The sequence below is a fragment of the Pteronotus mesoamericanus genome, unplaced genomic scaffold, assembly GCF_021234165.1.
Source record: "Pteronotus mesoamericanus isolate MK-2021 breed Mesoamerican mustached bat unplaced genomic scaffold, CSHL_Meso_final scaffold_36, whole genome shotgun sequence".
Lineage (NCBI taxonomy): Eukaryota > Metazoa > Chordata > Mammalia > Chiroptera > Mormoopidae > Pteronotus > Pteronotus mesoamericanus.
In genome coordinates, this window is record NW_026555313.1 from 12,542,895 (window position 1) to 12,559,367 (window position 16,473).

General features: G+C 40.0%; 1 protein-coding gene across 1 annotated transcript in view; it reads left to right on the plus strand.

Moving 5' to 3' along the window:
• Nucleotides 1-488: 488 nt before the first annotated feature.
• The window catches only part of ACAT1 (acetyl-CoA acetyltransferase 1), a 29,637-nt gene continuing 13,652 nt past the window's right edge, over nucleotides 489-16,473 (plus strand). The window contains exons 1-5 of the mRNA XM_054592539.1: nucleotides 489-632; nucleotides 7,410-7,454; nucleotides 8,483-8,600; nucleotides 9,421-9,516; nucleotides 9,752-9,852. Coding sequence (XP_054448514.1) covers nucleotides 561-632; nucleotides 7,410-7,454; nucleotides 8,483-8,600; nucleotides 9,421-9,516; nucleotides 9,752-9,852 — 432 coding nt within the window. The 5' untranslated portion in view covers nucleotides 489-560. The remainder of the gene's footprint in view (nucleotides 633-7,409; nucleotides 7,455-8,482; nucleotides 8,601-9,420; nucleotides 9,517-9,751; nucleotides 9,853-16,473) is intronic.

Genomic DNA, 16,473 nt, shown 5'->3' on the forward strand with positions numbered 1-16,473 from the left:
TCTTGCCCTCCTCCATCTACTGAAAAACAATTGCCAAATTATCTCATCATAAATTAAAGCTAATTGGGTTGCTTAAAAATATTTTTCCTGACTTTCTTTTGTACTTCGTCGTTACAATTTAAACAATGGGTTTAGTGAAAGGAAAAGGCCCAGATTAAATTCAAACCACTGACTTGGGAAGGTCAAAAGTGGTGTAGGCCTGCTCCAGCAGCGTGGCAAGCGTTTGTTGGGCGTGGTGCGGTGAGGCGGGTGGGCGGGGTGAGGGGCGTGGGGAGGTTCCCTGCTCACCTTTCAAACCACACGACTCTTTCGTGAGCCAGGCCGCCGGCGGGGCTACGAGGGCGCAGGGAGTCAGGCTCCGCCCCGCCCTCCTCTGGCTGCCGGTCCACAGCCGCGCGCCGCCGCGGGCCGAGGCTGCAATTGGAGGAGGCCTAGGCAGACTGGCTGCCTTCTTGGAACCTTCTTCCTAGGTGGCGGGGGCGGGGGGACGTCGAGGGGGCGGGCGTTGTTGCGCTCGTTTCGTCTGTGCCCTTGACGTCTCCGCATTGTGCCTGGCGACCATGGCTGTGCTGGGGGCCTTTTTGCGCCGCGGCGCCCAGGGGCGCAACGCCCTGCTTCGGATGCAGATGCTGGTGAGAGTGGCTGGGCCCCGGGTCTCTGCGTGCCGTTTCCCGCCATGGCAGGGCCCGGCCTGCGCGCCGGACGGAGCCGAACCGTAGGCCTCCCGGGACCCCCTGCTCGTGAAAGCTCAATCCCCGACCACGCTCAGAGCCTCGGTGCTGTTACAAAGCGCGTTTCCCTTCCCAGGATTTCTTCTGTAATCGTCATAATCGCTTACTGGTCTGTTTAAGGGGCCATACAGTTTGGCAGATGGAAATACGGGATGGGCTCTGGTCTTGCCACACGGTATCCAAGGCCCATAAAACCATTTCCGTGCTTTTTGAAATAAACATGTCTGCGAACTGGGGTCGAGCGGAGGGAGGAGGACGGGACTGCGAGGGCGGGGGGCGGGGGCGGGGGCGGGGGGGTTTGGTTCCAAGACTTCGGGTGCTTAAGTCCCCTTACATAAAATGGCATAGCATTTCCACATAAGGGCAACCCTTCCTGTATATTTTGTCATCTCTAGAGTACTTATACCTAATACACTGTATATGTTGTGTAAAAAGCTGTTATACTGTATTGTGTAGGGGATAATTACAAGGAAGAAAAGTCTAAATGTTTAGTACAAGTGCAGCCATTAATCATTTTAGGCTTAACTACAGGGTACACGTTAACAGCAATGTAACATTTTTGCCAAATATTTTCGATCCGTGGTTGGTTGGATCCCTAGATGCAGAACCCTTGGATATGGAGGGCCGATTGTACTTGATAAATGAATAAAACTTACCTTCTGGAGTCCAGAGACATGTTTCTACTCTGGCCGTTGTGTTTAGGGAACATAGGAGTCACATCCTTGAAAAAAAGATTTGTTTACCCGAGTATTAAAGCAAGGTCGCTCACACCACAGATTTAGGATCTAACAAAACCTAAGGAGTAGGTAGAAAACATCAGGGTATAGTTGGTGAAGTGTGCGTTTTCCTTTTCGGATGGGAAGATAAACTTTGAAATCCAGCTATTTTGAAAGAGTTTAGATTTGACCCAAGTCACTGGGGACCACAGATATTTTGTTTTTGTCATAATCAGAGGTCAGGGAAGATTGAGGTGGAAGGAAAACTATTGTTTAAGGGTGTGAAGTAACTCGTGTGCTGGTAATAGGTGAGCATTATGCAAGGCCAAATTTGCTGCAGGCCATATTCTCTCGGGGTGACTTGAAACTAGGGTTCTAGGGAGGAAGTTTCCATCTAGTAGGAGTTCTGAATATAGGGAGGATTGGCCATAGAAGACCTCAAAGGGACTAAACATTAGCTGAGCCTTGGGGGCTGCTCTAGTCCTGATTCTGGAGTAAGGCAATTGATTGGTAGAGACTCCTTCCAATTGAGAGAAGATTCCTGAGTAATTTTTCTTTACAAATTTAAAACTTGTGCAAACTTATACAACTTTCACAAGCCTTTCTGCAACTTTCACAAACTTTTTTTTTTTATTTTAATTTATTTTTTCAAATACATTTGTCTCTGCCTGCCCCCACCACTTTCCCTTGCCCCCTCCCTCCTTCCCTCCCTCAGCTCTTCCCCTTTCACAAACTCTTTTATCCAATCAGAAATAACCATCTTGAGAATAACTCACTTTCAGTCCTGGTCCTTCAAAATTGCATCTCCATGCCTTATGCCTTCTATTACTAAAGTTATACAATTTCTTTCCAACGTAATTTGAACTTTTAACTCTTAGAACTTTAATTTCCAACGATGACCAAAAAGTAAGCAACGAGCATTTCTTAGACTGACTTTTATGAACACATAAGGAAGAGGTGTTATAGTCCCATTCAGGAGCCATTGATGGGACCACGGTTTCTCCTCTGGGGTATTGGCTATCAGATAGAGGTAAGTTGTTAGCAAATTTTCTGGCCGCCTTTATTGCTTTCTCCTGCTCAGTATCTGATAGGGTCTTGCCTCAGGACAACCATAACGTCCTTCCAAGTTAACGCATAAGCCAAGGTGAAGTGTCGAAAAATGTCTATTTATATCTGGGTTGTCAGAATAGTTTCCTAAATTGGCTTTAATTTGGCTAAGCTCTACAAGAGAACGGGGTGTGTGGGTTAACTGGGGCTGAATTCTCCCACAGTCTCTACCAGCGGTAAGAGCCTTGCGGGTGGGGAAGTCTTAGGGAGAGAGAGAACAGGGGCTGGTGGTTGGGCTGGGGGCCGCAGATACGGGGGCAGTAAAGAAGGTGGTGGGAGAGTTTTTTCCTAAGTTTCTACAGCTGGAGTAGGCTCTGAAGGGACTGGGAATTAGAGGAAAAGTCATTGGGTGAAGCGGTAGTGGCAGTAAGTTTCCACTTAGGACATAAATCTCCACAACCCCTTAGATAAAAGAATGCCTGTTCATATGGGATTTCGGACCACTCACCAAGACCTTTGCAGAAAAGGTCAAGCTATAAAATTGTATTCTAATTTAAGGTCCCATTGAGTGGCCAAACCTCCCCATCCCATAGTTGATATTGAGGCCAAGCAGTGTTGCAAAAAATGTAAGTCAACTTTTCCTCAAGGTTTGAGGATGAGGCCAGCTGGAAAGGATACATTCTGGAATGGTGTCGGCAGGAACGGATTCTTGGTTTCCCATCTGGAAGGGAGAGAGGTTATGAGGGTAGAGAGCCCAATGTCTTGGAGTCTAACTTGAGGGTTTTGGTGTCCCAAAACTGGGGGATCTGGGCCTCAGCATCCAGAGACCCTGGGGTCTCAAATGGATGTCTCGGGCGAGGATGGTGTGGAGGGCAGAGGCAGATCTGCTTCCCTTCTGAGGGGTTGCTTACCTTTCGCGGGAAGAGCCTTGGCAGCTCCTGTGTACTGGGAGCTACAAAGGCTTGACCATGGGTGGGAACCAAAGAGGCTCAGCCGGGGATCGAGGAGGAAATCATAGAAGCTGAAGGGAAAACAGGAAGAGTGCAGTCGTGCAGAGCCTTGGAAGAGAGTTATAGAGGTGAAGGCTTTGGTCCCATTGTATTAGGCCTGCTTGCTGGAGGCATTTTAGGAGCTGGATTCCTCCTAGAATGTGTAATGCCTGGACAGTGAGTCATTAACCATGTGTCCCTAAAAGATTGTAGCTGTAAATTGTGCTGACTAATCCAGTAACAGTTCTCATAATGGGGAAATACTCTCTAGGACCAACAGTCTGGACTGGCCCAGTCTCGTGGGTCCTCTGGCCTTAAAGAAGATGTCTGAGGAGGAGGGGGATCCCTGTCTCAGTAAACAATGCGAGGGGCAGGTTGCAAACCCGAATTTGTCCCTTCTGCCTCTTGAAGGCACTCAAAGGACAGGTTTGTGCCAACTTGTCTGCCCTTTCAAGGTACTTTAGGAAGTGGGCCTGATTCAAAAAATGTACAGGAGGCTTCTGAGGAGGTCCATGGAAAAGGTCCCTTGTTCCCACATAATATGGGCATGACAGGGCTGAGCCCATTTTGAAATGGGAGTAGAATGCAGGGCTCAGAGCAGACGTGTAGAGTCTAAGAACATGGGATTCCATGTGGTGGACTAATGTTAGGTGGGGCCATAACTGGCCACAGAGTACCAGGCGTTGTCTGTTGACCGCCTCCAGCCAATGGTAGTGTGAGCAATGTTCATAGAGGCAAGGGAGGGGAGGGATAGCGTTGCTATCTGCAGCATAGTATCGAGTTAAAACGCTGTAGTATCCAGTCAAAACGCACGACCTGGAGGAGCCTGGCCATCATTTGGCAAGAGAGCAGATGCAGTAGCCTCCCTGCCTGCTGGATGAGCAGAGAGTGCAGAGGAACAGAGTGGCCAAAAGGCAAAGGAACCCTAGACCTAAAAAGAAAGATGAGGACTTAAGACTGATTGAATGAGAAGACATGGTCCAAGGAAAGGAGCTTAGCAAGGTCAGAATTTTCTGCTGAAGGTTAAAATCTTGCCTCCTCCTCTGGAGAATGAACCCAAGTAGGAGAAGTGCTGCAGGGGTAGGAGTGTAATTGCTTTTACAACATCCCTCGTGGCCTGCACATTTGCTTGCAGCTGCTGGGGGACCTAGCGTGTCTTCCCCCGTCCATGACCGGCCCACCCTTTCACAGGAGTCTTCTAGTGGGGAGCACCCTGGTGGCTTTTATTTATTTATTTTTGGGGAAGGTTTATAGCGTATTTTATTTCTTTTTTGGTTGCAGCTGTCTCCTTCATAACTCACCACTCGTAGGATTCTTTAATAAGACACACTTCTCTGCCATCAGCTCCTGAGGTGTTTTATTCTGTAGTCATTATTTGGATGGAGAACTGATTCTGTCTCTAAGCCTGTGTTCAGGTGCATACTTTGGGGCATGGGCAGCTGGAAGTGTGACAAGAAAACCATTGTGTGACATTTTGTTAGGTCTTTGATATTCAGACTTGTTTTCAGTAAATTATTTTTTCCCGTGTGTAAGAATTTAACGTGCATTGTGTTTCCAGTAGTTCAATATAATTTTATCTAATTCCCAGGGTCAGTTGAAGGGTTGTTGTCCCTTTTAGCCCACCTCCCAAGACTTTTGGAAGAGCTGGAGCCAGCCTCCCTGCCTCAGGTTCTAGTAGATAGAGTTGGCTGTGGAGAGTAACTGGGTGGATGGAGTAGTGGAAGAGCCCATGGGAGCATACTTGCCTTGGGCTGCATGGGAGTGGGCTGCTTCATAAAGGCCCCCTGTGTCACCTTCTTGTTTGCAGCCTTGCGGCTCTAGGCAAGCCAGTGCACTGGCTTGCAGGGCCTGTCTGTAAGAGAAACTTAAGTTTCCAGGGCTTTGGTAGAGGGCAGAGGTTGATAGCATTGAGGTTGAGGATAGTATTCTCTTCATTCATGCTGCCAGACAAAAAGCATTTTCCAAGAACAGCTGCTGTGGAGAGCTGTGACCGTGGCGTTAGCCACTTGCTCTGGAGTATACTTCTTGGTGCAGGCGTGTTCAGGAGTCACCATGTTGGGCTTCAGCAGGGTGCCCTCCAGGTAAACAGGATGGTGGTTCAGGGCCTTGTAGACAGCAGCCAGGACCAGTCTGGATGGATGCGGTTTCTTTAATTCCATAGTTGTGAGGCTTCCGTTCAACTTGATTTCTGACAGCTCTGAGTGATGCTAGTTCTATATTTTAGTTGTAATTTTGATGTGGTTGTGCGAAGAGGTGAGCCATGTCTGCCTACACTGCCATCTTGACTGGGAGTCCCCTGTCGTGGCTATGTATAAGATAGCCACTATATTGTATATAGTGACTATATATACTTACGGTATCTCTCTTACAGTTCTTACCAAATTAGGGATTTGTACAGGGATATGTACAGATAGCTTTAACATTTCTCCTTGATAAGATTATAATGCTGCTTGAGTACAGGGACCATATCTTACAGATCTCAAATTCCCCATAATGCCTTCTATAAGGTAAATGATCTCAGCATGTTTATTGATCAAGTGAAGGATCAAATAATATTATGTATGACAGTCGCCTCTCCCTCACAAAGACCATAACGGCATCTCTTCAGAATAGGGGCTCTACTGAATATTGCCATACTTTTCAATCAAATCAGGCCTAAATTACTTATTTCTTATAGCAAAGTTATGTGAACTTTCAACATAAAAGTGACCTTTTTCATCAAATTAACATTGGAAAAAAGATTACCTTAAGTAAATTCTGTTCTTCCACTACGTAGCAAAACATTCTGTCTTTCAGCTGCCATTTCATGATCTATTCTCATGTGAACACTTTATAAAAATCAATTTTGTGGGGATACCTTGTGGTTATCTCTGCTTATAACTAGTATTTCTCAAATATACCTACCTTTTGTCTATGCTTTTTAATTTATTATTTGCATTTAGTCAGGACAAAGCTTCTTTAATCTGTGAAAAGCTAAGTTCTTTGGTTAAAGTTTTTAGATGTTTGTATACTTGTTTTATTACTCTGTGAGATATTTTTGTGCATAATCATCAACATGATGAAGTTCTAAATATGAGTTGTTATGTTTTATTAGTTAGGCTTTTTTTCCCCCAAAAGATTTTATTTCTTTTTAGAGAGTGGGGAAGGGAGAGAAGCGTTGATGTGTGAGGGAAACATTGATTGGTTGTCCCTCACACGTCCCCCAACCAGGAGCCTGGCCCACCACACGGGCATGTGTCTTGAGCAGGAATCAAACAAGTGACCTTTTGGTTCACAGGCTGGTGCTCAGTCCCCTGAGCCACACCAGCCAGGGCCGAATAGTTATACTCTCTGACCTCTGAGGACGAAACATTTTCTTTGTTCTTTGTCCTATAAATTGTCCGTCTTCAGATTAATTAGGTCTCTGAACTGTAACCTGCATTTTTAGAATTTGTTCTGGTTGGCATTTGTTCCTAAGAACAATGTGGGAGAAACTGAGAGTAGGGGCAATATATTTACTCTTTTCATTCTTAAAAAGGAATTTATCTGGTAACATAGACCACATTTATGTGAGGTGTGTTTTCCTTGTATAAATTGGAGACAATTTTTAGGAGTGGATGGGGAGAAATAGCAAGTTTTACTTAAACCTCTTTTTAAGTCATGAGGCTGTTTTCCTATAGTACTTTTAAATTGTTTGATTTAGAACTTAAAGATTTAACTTAAATCTACATTAGCAATTTTAAGATAAATTTACATTTTCAAAGAATAGTCAGAAGAGTATATTACAAAGTAATTTTTTCCTGTTACACTGATACATGCTAACTAGAAAACTTGGAAGTAAAAGTATAAAGAAGCAGAGAAAGCACCATAACCTCATCACTGAGAAGTATAAAATGACATACATTAATATTTTTTACATCATAACATTACAAATATTTATATTACAGGAAATAAATGTGGAGCGAAGTTATGTATCAAAATCCACTTTAAATGTAAGTATACATTTAAATTGTGCTTTAATTAAAGAATTGAAAGGAAATATGGTTAATAAAAATGTATATTTTTATGATTTGTGTATATGAAAGGGTCAGCTCAGGATGATGCAAAGGTTAGAAATAGCTAATTGTTGAAATTCTAATTCCTAAGTTACTATAAAAATTTTAATTTAGTGTCCTGCTTAATTTGCTTCTTTCTCTTTGTCTACTGTAAAAACACCCCCTCAAAAACTGGGCAAAATTCTTCTCTTACTCTCAGGGACCCTCATTATATTGTATGTGACACATTCCAGAGGTCCCTTAAAGATACGAGTAAGAAGGGACTGAACCAGGCTGGGTATTGGGCAGGAAGGTGTCACCTGATCACCTAGGGCTTTGTGAAGGAGTTGTCTCTTTGTTTCAGGAGGGTCCCTAAAATGACTTAGTAATAGGCTTCTACCAAGAATCTAGGGAACAATGACCTTATTTATTTATGAATTTAAAATGGGAATGTGGAAGACAAGTGTAAGGAAAGAATTGTTGGAATAGCGTTTTATAATATTCAAGAGCTTTTGTCTATTTTTCTTATATTTCATATGAATATTATCTTATTAATCATTTAAGGGCTTTGTTCCCGTTGCGGCATGGGCCTATGGGCGTTGATTACTAGTCCAGAGTTCCCTTCAGTAAGGAAGCCCTTTAGTTAGGGTTGTTTCTTATGCAGTTAACAAGGATAAAGTTAACATCTCTTAAATTTTGACTGAGGAGTAGAACTGAAATTTAAGCTTCTCATTTCAAACCCCCTGTGGAGAATTGAGAAGGATCAATGCTGGTTTGGAGTGGGTTTGTCTTAGATTTTCTATTAGATCTTAAGTCATTAAGTGCCAGCATTAAATGGATTTGTTTTACTGCTTTCAAATATTGATATTATTTTAATCTGTGATGAGTAATTAATCATTCATAAAAAGCCTTTTTATTATTTAATAAAATATGATTTGGGTAAAATATTTAAATATAATAATTTTTCTTGTCTTCTGTCTTACCAGGAAGTGGTCATAGCAAGTGCCACAAGAACACCTATTGGATCCTTTCTAGGCAGCCTTTCTTCCCTGCCAGCCACTAAGCTTGGTTCCATCGCCATTCAGGGAGCCATTGAAAAGGCGGGTCAGTAGTCGCTTTGCTTTTTGTGTTAAGTGGGCTGTGATTCAATGGAACAGATATTTATTTTGCATTTACTATATACATAACACTTAGAAATGAATTCCCTTTTTTAAAATTTATTATTTTTATTTTTTCTCTATTTAAAAAAAATTTTTTTATTGTCCAAGCACATCTGTCTCCATTTTCCCGCTACCACTTCCCCCTGCCTCATACCCCCCCACCCCCCACCCTCAATCCTTCCCCACTTTGGCTTTGTCCATGGGGCCTTTATACATGTTCCTTGGCTTGACCCTTCCCCTTCTTTTCCCCGTGACCCACCTCCCTCCTCCCCTCTGGTTACTGTCTGTTTGTTTTTTCTTTCAGTGTTGCTGGTTATATTTTTCTTGCTTGTTTGTTTTATTGATTAGGTTCTGCTTATAGGTGACATCGAATGGTATTTGTTTTTACTCTCTGGTTTTTTCACTTAGCATAATGCTCTCCAATTCCATCCATGCTGTCGCAAAGGGTAGGAGTTCCTTCTTTCTTTCTGTTGCATAGTATTCCATTGTGTAAATGTACCATCATTTTTTGATCCACTCATTCATTGATGGGCACTTAGGTTGCTTCCAGTACTTGGCTATTGTAAATTGTGCTGCTATGAACATTGGAGTGGAAATGAATTCCTTTTTAAAGAAGTCCTTGCACTATAGAGTTAGTAATGAAACTCAAAAACTGACAAGAAGAAGCAATAATTCCTGCTATATAATGTCGTGTCCCTTACTAGGTAATCACTAATTATTAAATTGAAGAAAATATGGAAGTGCCTCTTTGATTTTTTTTAAAGGGATACCAAAAGAAGAGGTGAAAGAAGCATACATGGGTAATGTTCTACAAGGAGGTGAAGGACAGGCCCCTACAAGGCAAGCGGTACTGGGTGCAGGTACTAGGAATACATTCTTGCTTTTATACTTAAAATGTCTGATGTGGAAAAATGAAGTTCATTTCAGCTTAAATAAAGTGTTAAATGAATAATGTAATTTAACATTTATAGACTTATTGGGAGAAGTAATGTCGTTTCAGATTATAATTTAATATACTTTGTTAGTTTTAACTCTACAGTTATGTTTAAAGTTATCTTTGTTTTTCAGAAGTATGACATAATGTATTGGTTTTAGGCTTACCTATTTCTACTCCATGTACCACTATAAACAAAGTTTGTGCCTCAGGAATGAAAGCCATCATGATGGCCTCGCAGAATCTTATGTGTGGACATCAGGTAAGAAGCACCTTCTTTTCTATTTCATAATTAAAATAACATGCACTGTTAAAAAGTACTAAAAATCGAAGCGCATTCATGCTTTAGAAGTGCTCATAATTACAGTTGCTGGGTTTCATACATGCAGGAATGTCTAGATGTGCTAATTTCCTTTGAAGCAGAGGTCAAAATGACAGCTAAGTATTTTGTGTAAGAAGGAGTCTGCAGCCCTGGCCTGTGTGGCTCAGTTGGCTGGAGCATTATCCCGACACCAAAAGGTTGGGGGTTTATTCCTGGTCAGGGCACATACCTAGGTTGCAGGTTGAGTCCCTGGTTGGGGCATGAATTGGAGGCAACCAATTGATGTTTCTCTCTCGTATCAATGTTCCTCTCCTCTCTCTAAAATCAGTAACATATTTAAAAAAATTTTTTTACGTAGTTTTCAGCCAAGATATTTTAGTCGTCAGGTGATTCTTACAGACTTTCTCTGAGATTTTTGGTAAATGCAAACATAAATTTTGTATTTACCAAAGTAAGAGTTTTCATCATACATGAGAATAAGGTTTCTGACCCTGGGAATAAAATAATTGATGGAGCCCAGAATTGATGACTAATTTGTAGCTCCCATGTGCCTGGGTTCAGTTGTTAAACTGTGCAGACTTTCTATTGGCCTTGCTGATTTAGATCTTGTCTTTACTCAGATCACGCAAGAGATTGCAGTATATGCTGTGGTGTTAGAAGACTAGACCTAGATTCATAGAACTAAGGCTTCAGTAGATCTAAGCCCTTCTTTCTTCAGTTGAGACATTGATGTGAGGTTGAGATGACCACAAACACAAAGTTAGAGGTTGGAACTAGAAAAAAGATGTCTCTATCACTATTTAGTGTATTCTAGCTTATGAGGACATACCATGGCAGGGTAAAAATCAATTGAGGTGTTTGCAGATTGTTTCTTACATATACAAGAACCGCAGTTATGTGTACCATTGATGGTATTCCTCTGTTGCTTTGTTTCCAGTTGTAAGACAGGCCAAAGAGAGAAAAATTGTGGTATCTGAGAGAGTGTATCAGAAATTTTGTTATATATGCACATGCTAAAATCTGATGGTATAGAGAAGTATAAAATGAAAAATAATTCTTTCTTCTCACCCTCCTCTGAGTCTCTGACTTACTCACCACTCATGTATTCTGACACCTAAGAGCAGGGGAAGGGATTGAAAAGAACACATTGGTTATTACCGAATAGCCATGGGGATTTAAAGTACAGCATAGGGAATATAGTCAGTAATAGTCTAGTAACTATGTATGGTGTCAGATCTGTGCGAGATCGATTGGGATGATTACTTAGTAGATGGTATAATGTCTAATCACTGGGGTATACACCTGAAACTAATATAATAGTGTATGTCAACTGTAGTTGAAAATTAAAAATGATTCAAAAAACAGGAAGCTTTGGGCAAGTTGCTTAAACTCTGTGCCCCACATAACATCTTGGGGATTTTTCTATATCAGCACAGAAGATAGCATTCTATTGAACTGAACAACTGTATTTTATGGGTCCTTATTAAGTGAACATGTAGGCTGTCTTCAGTTCTTCACTATGTTAAATAAAGCTGCAGGGAGTATCTCTATACATATATCTTTGTGTTCTTATAAGTACTTGGATCATCTCCACTGAGGCAGTACATTGTAGTGGTTAAGAACACAAAATATGGTCCCTGGTGGGAATATGCTCAGTTGGTTGAAGTGTTGTCCAGACACGCCATGGTTGTGGGTTTGATGCCTGGTCAGGGCACATGCAGGAGTCAACCAATGAATGAATAAATAAGTGGAACAACAAATCAATGTTTTTTCTCTCCCTTAATCCCTCTCCCTCTCCTATCAGTAAAAAATAATTTTATAGAAAGAACACAAAGTCAGACTGATTTCAAATTTTACTTCTATCTTGTATTAGCTCAAAACTTACTGTATGACATTCACTGGAGATCTGTCAATAAAACATTAAAAAAATCTCATCATGTGCAAGTCTAATGAAAACATTCCTAAGAGGAAAATTTTTGAGTCAGAAGTTTTCAAAATTTTGATATTTTCAAATGCTTTTCGTAAAAGTTGAACTAGTTATACACTTTCCAAAGTTTGTGAGAGCTTGTTTGCCTATGTAAAAGGTAACACAGACATTGTATGTTACCAAACCCTGGTGGAACCAGTGGGAGTTAGGTGGTAATGACATTGTTCGGATGTTCCAAAACCTCCGATGCCTAAGAGTTTTGTCTCAGTTGATTTATTGTGGTTCTATACCAAATGCTGTTTGTGCCACATTAAAATGCTTTCAGTTACTATTATTTGATTCATATGTGCATGTATATAATTATCTGACTTGTAGGTGTATTAGGAATTCCCTTATTTTGAATAATTTTCTGATTTTGGAAAATGATAAATTTTACTTTCCTTTTTAAATTATAGTTGACATTCAATATTATTTTATATTAATATCAGGTGTATAGCACATAATATGAAGCGATCTCCCCAGTAAGTTTAGCAACAGTCTGGTACCATGCATAATTATTATAATATCATTGACTATGTTGCCTATGTTGTATTTTACATCACAGTGACTGTTCTGTAACTACCAGTTTGTACTTCTTAATCCCTTCACCTTTTCTTTTATATTTTTTTCTTTTTATTTTTTTAGGGACAGAGGGAGAGGGAAAGGGAGGGAGGCAGGGAGGGAAAGACAGAGAGAGGTTTATTTTTCCACTTATTTGTGCATTCATTTGTTGATTCTTGTATGTGCCCTGACTGGGGGTTAAACCCACAACTTCGATGTATCAGAACGATGCTCTAACCAGCTGAGCTACCTGGCCAGGGCTGCTTCTGTTTTGTTTGTTCATTTATTTTGTTCTTCAGATTCCACATACAAATGAAATCATATAGTATTTGTCTCTGTCTTGATTTAGTCCACATGGCATAATACCATCTAGGTCTATCCATGTTGTTACAAATGGTAAGATTTCTTTCTTCTTTCTGGCTGAGAAATATTCCATTGTATATATGTACCACATTTTCTTTATGATGCATTTTATTTTATATTGAAGAATAATTGATACCTTATTTTCTGTCACCTACTGCCATCATCCCAGAAAATATTCAGTATTTCAGGATAACTGAATAAAACATACATGAGAATTAATTGAGAAATCTCAGTATTTCAAAATAAAATATTTAGGTTTCTTCGGTATAGAACTTGTTTCTCCTTATTCCTAATTAAAAGCTGTGAGAAAATGATGTTTGCTTTAAATTACCCCTTTGAAGTAAACAAACTTCTTTTGTTGATTTGTAATAACAGGTTACTTGATTAATATTTAGTAAACTTCTATATATGCCAGGCACCAAAGACATGAAAATAGATTTGACAGCGTTTCTGGGTTCAGAGGAGCTTAGTTTATTGATTTTTATTTTATTTTTTTTTTAGAGAGAGAGGAAGGGTTGCAGGAGGAAAGAGAGAGAGAAACATCAATTTGTTGTCCTACTTACTTCTGCAGTCATTGGTTGCTTATTGTGCCCTGACGTGAGGTTGAACCTACACCCTTGGTGTATTGGGACAACTCTCTAACCAACTAGCTACCTGGACAGGGGCTGTAGCACAGCTTTTTTATCCATTCGGCTATTGATCAGCACTGGGGTTGCTTCCATTTCTTGGCTGTTGTAGATAACCCTGCAATGAAAAAAGGGGTGCATATATTGTTTCAAATTGGTGTTTTAGGTTTCTTCAGATATATTCCCAGAAGTGGAGTCACTAGGTGACAAGGCAGTTCCACTTTTTATTCAAGGCAGTTCCATTTTTAATTTTTTGAAGATCTTCTGTACCAGGTTTTCCATAATGGCTGTGCAAATCTACATTCCCACCAACGTTGCTCGAGGGTTCCATTTCTCCACATCCTGGCCAACATTTGTCATTGTGGATTTATGATGATAGCCATTCCATCATCAGAATAAGTAGGTGTGAGGTGAAATCTCATTGTGTTTTTAATTTGCATTTCTCTGATGATTATGGACGTTGAGCATCTTTTTGTATGTCTGTGGGCCATATGTATGTCCTCTTTAGAGAAGTGTCTGTTCAGGTCCTCTGGACACTTTTAAATTGGATTGTTTTGAGTGTGTGTGTTTGTGTTGAATTGTATTAGTTCTTTATAAATTTGGGTATTAACTCCTTATCAGATGTATTCTTGGAGAATATCTTCCTCTATTCAGTGGGTTGTTTTTTTAATTTTGTTGATGGTTTCCTTTGCTGAACAAAGACTTTTTGGTTTGATGTAGTTGCATTTGTTTATTTTTTCTTTTGTTTCCTTTCCCTGAGGAGATATATCAGAAAAAATGTTGATTAGAGAAATGTCTGAGATTTTACTGCCTGTGCTTTTCTTTTAGGAGTTTTGTGGTTTTGAGTCTTACATTTAAGTCCCTAATTCATTTTGAGTTTTATTCTTGTATATGATGTAAGAAGGTGGTCTGATTTCATCTTTTTTACATCTATCTGTCCAATATCCTAACACAATTTATTGAATAGACCCTCTTTACCTCACTGTATGCTTTTGCCTCTTTTGTCAAATATTAATAGAGCATATAAGCATGGGTTTATTTCTGGGCTATTTCGTTTCATTCTCTTTTTGGTCTTTTTTATGCCACTACCATGATGTTTTGAGATTTTATTTTTTAGAGAGAAGGGAAGGGTCGGAGAAAAGGAGAGAAACATCGATGGTTGCCTCTCATACACCCCCAACCTGGGACTTGGCCTACAACCCAGGCATGTGCTCTGACTGGGAATTGAACCGGCAACCGTTTGGTTTGTGGGATGACACCCCACCCACTGAACCACACCAGTCAGGGCACCATGCTGTTTGGATTTCTCTGGACTTGTAGTTTGATATCAAGTAGCATGATACCTCCAATTTTATTCTTGTTTTCTCAAGATTGTCGTGGCTGTTGGGGTCTTTTGTGGTTCCATTTCAATTTTTCAATTATGTTCCAGTTCGGTGAAATATACCATTGGTATTTTGATAAGGAATTGTGTTGAAGCGATACATTGTTTTGGGTAGTATGGACATTTTAATGATGTTTATTTTTTCTCTCCATAAACATGATATCTATACTTCCATTTACTTTTATCTTCTTCAATGTCTTAAAATTTTCTAAGTACAGATCTTTTATCTCCTTGAATAACTATTCCTAGGTATTTTATTTTATTTTTGAATGAGATTGTTTTCTTAGTTTCCCTTTCTGATTATTCATTGTTGGTATATACAACTGATTTCCAGATATTTTTTGTATCCTGCTACTTTCCTGAATTCATTTATCAGTTATAACAGGTTTTTGGTGTTATCATTAGGCTTCTGAATAAACTATATCATGTAATTTCCAAATAATGACAGTTTTACTTCTTCCTTTCCAATGTGGATACTTTATATTTTTCTTCTTATCTGATTGCTGTGGCTCTGACTTCCAGTACTGTGTTGAATAAGAGAGGTGGAAGTGGATAGCCCTGTCTTGTTCCTGATCCTAAGGTAAATGTTGTAGTTTTTGCCCCCTGAGTATGATGTTACCTGTGGATTTGTCATATACAGGTCTTATTTTGTTGATATATGTTCCCGCCATTCCCACTTTGCTGAGAGTTTTTATCATAAATGGGTGCTAAGTCAGAGGTGTCCAACCTTTTGGCATCTCTGGACCGCACAGGAAGAATTTCCTTTGGCCACACATTAAATACACTGAGACACATAATCACAAAAACATCTCAGTGTTTTAAGTAAATTTACGATTTCGTATTGGGCCACATTCATAGCCATCCTGGGCCTCATGCAGCCCATGGGCCGTGGGTTGGACATCCCTAATTGATATGATCATATTATTTTTATCCTTCATTTTGTTTATGTGATGTATCATGTTTGTTGCTTTGCAGGTATTGTACCAACCTTGCATCCCTGGAATAAATCCCACTGGTTCATGGTCTGTGATCTTTTGAATGTATTGTTGGATTTTGTTTGCTAATATTTTGTTGAGAATTTTTGCATCTATGTTCATCAGTGATATTGGCCTATAATTTTCCTTGTAGCATCTTTATCTGGTTTTAGAATTAGGGTAATGCTGGCCTCTTAAAATAAGCTTAGGTGTATTTCCTCCTCTTGAAATTTTTGGAATAGTTTGAGAAGTATAGGTTTTAGTTCTTCTTGGAATATTTGACAGAATTCCCCTGTGAAGCAAGCTATTCGGTCCAGGACTTTCGTTTGTTGGGAGTTTGTTGATTACTGCTTCAATTTCAGTAGTTGTTACTGCTTCAGTTTCATTAGTTGTAATCATTCTGTTCAGATTTTCTGGTTTTTTTTAATTCAGTTTTGGAAGATTGTATGTTCCTAGGAATTTATCCTTTTCTTTCGTATTGTCCTAGTTGTTGGCATATAACTGTTAGTAAAATTTCCTTATAATCATTTGTATTTCGGTGATATCAGTTGTTACTTCTCCTCTTTCATTTTTGATTTTTGTTTGGGTCCTCTTTTTTTTTTTCCTTTTTAAAATCCTCACCCAAGTATATGCCTATTGATTATAGAGAAATAGAGGAAGGGGGAGACATAGAGACAGAGAGAGAGACAG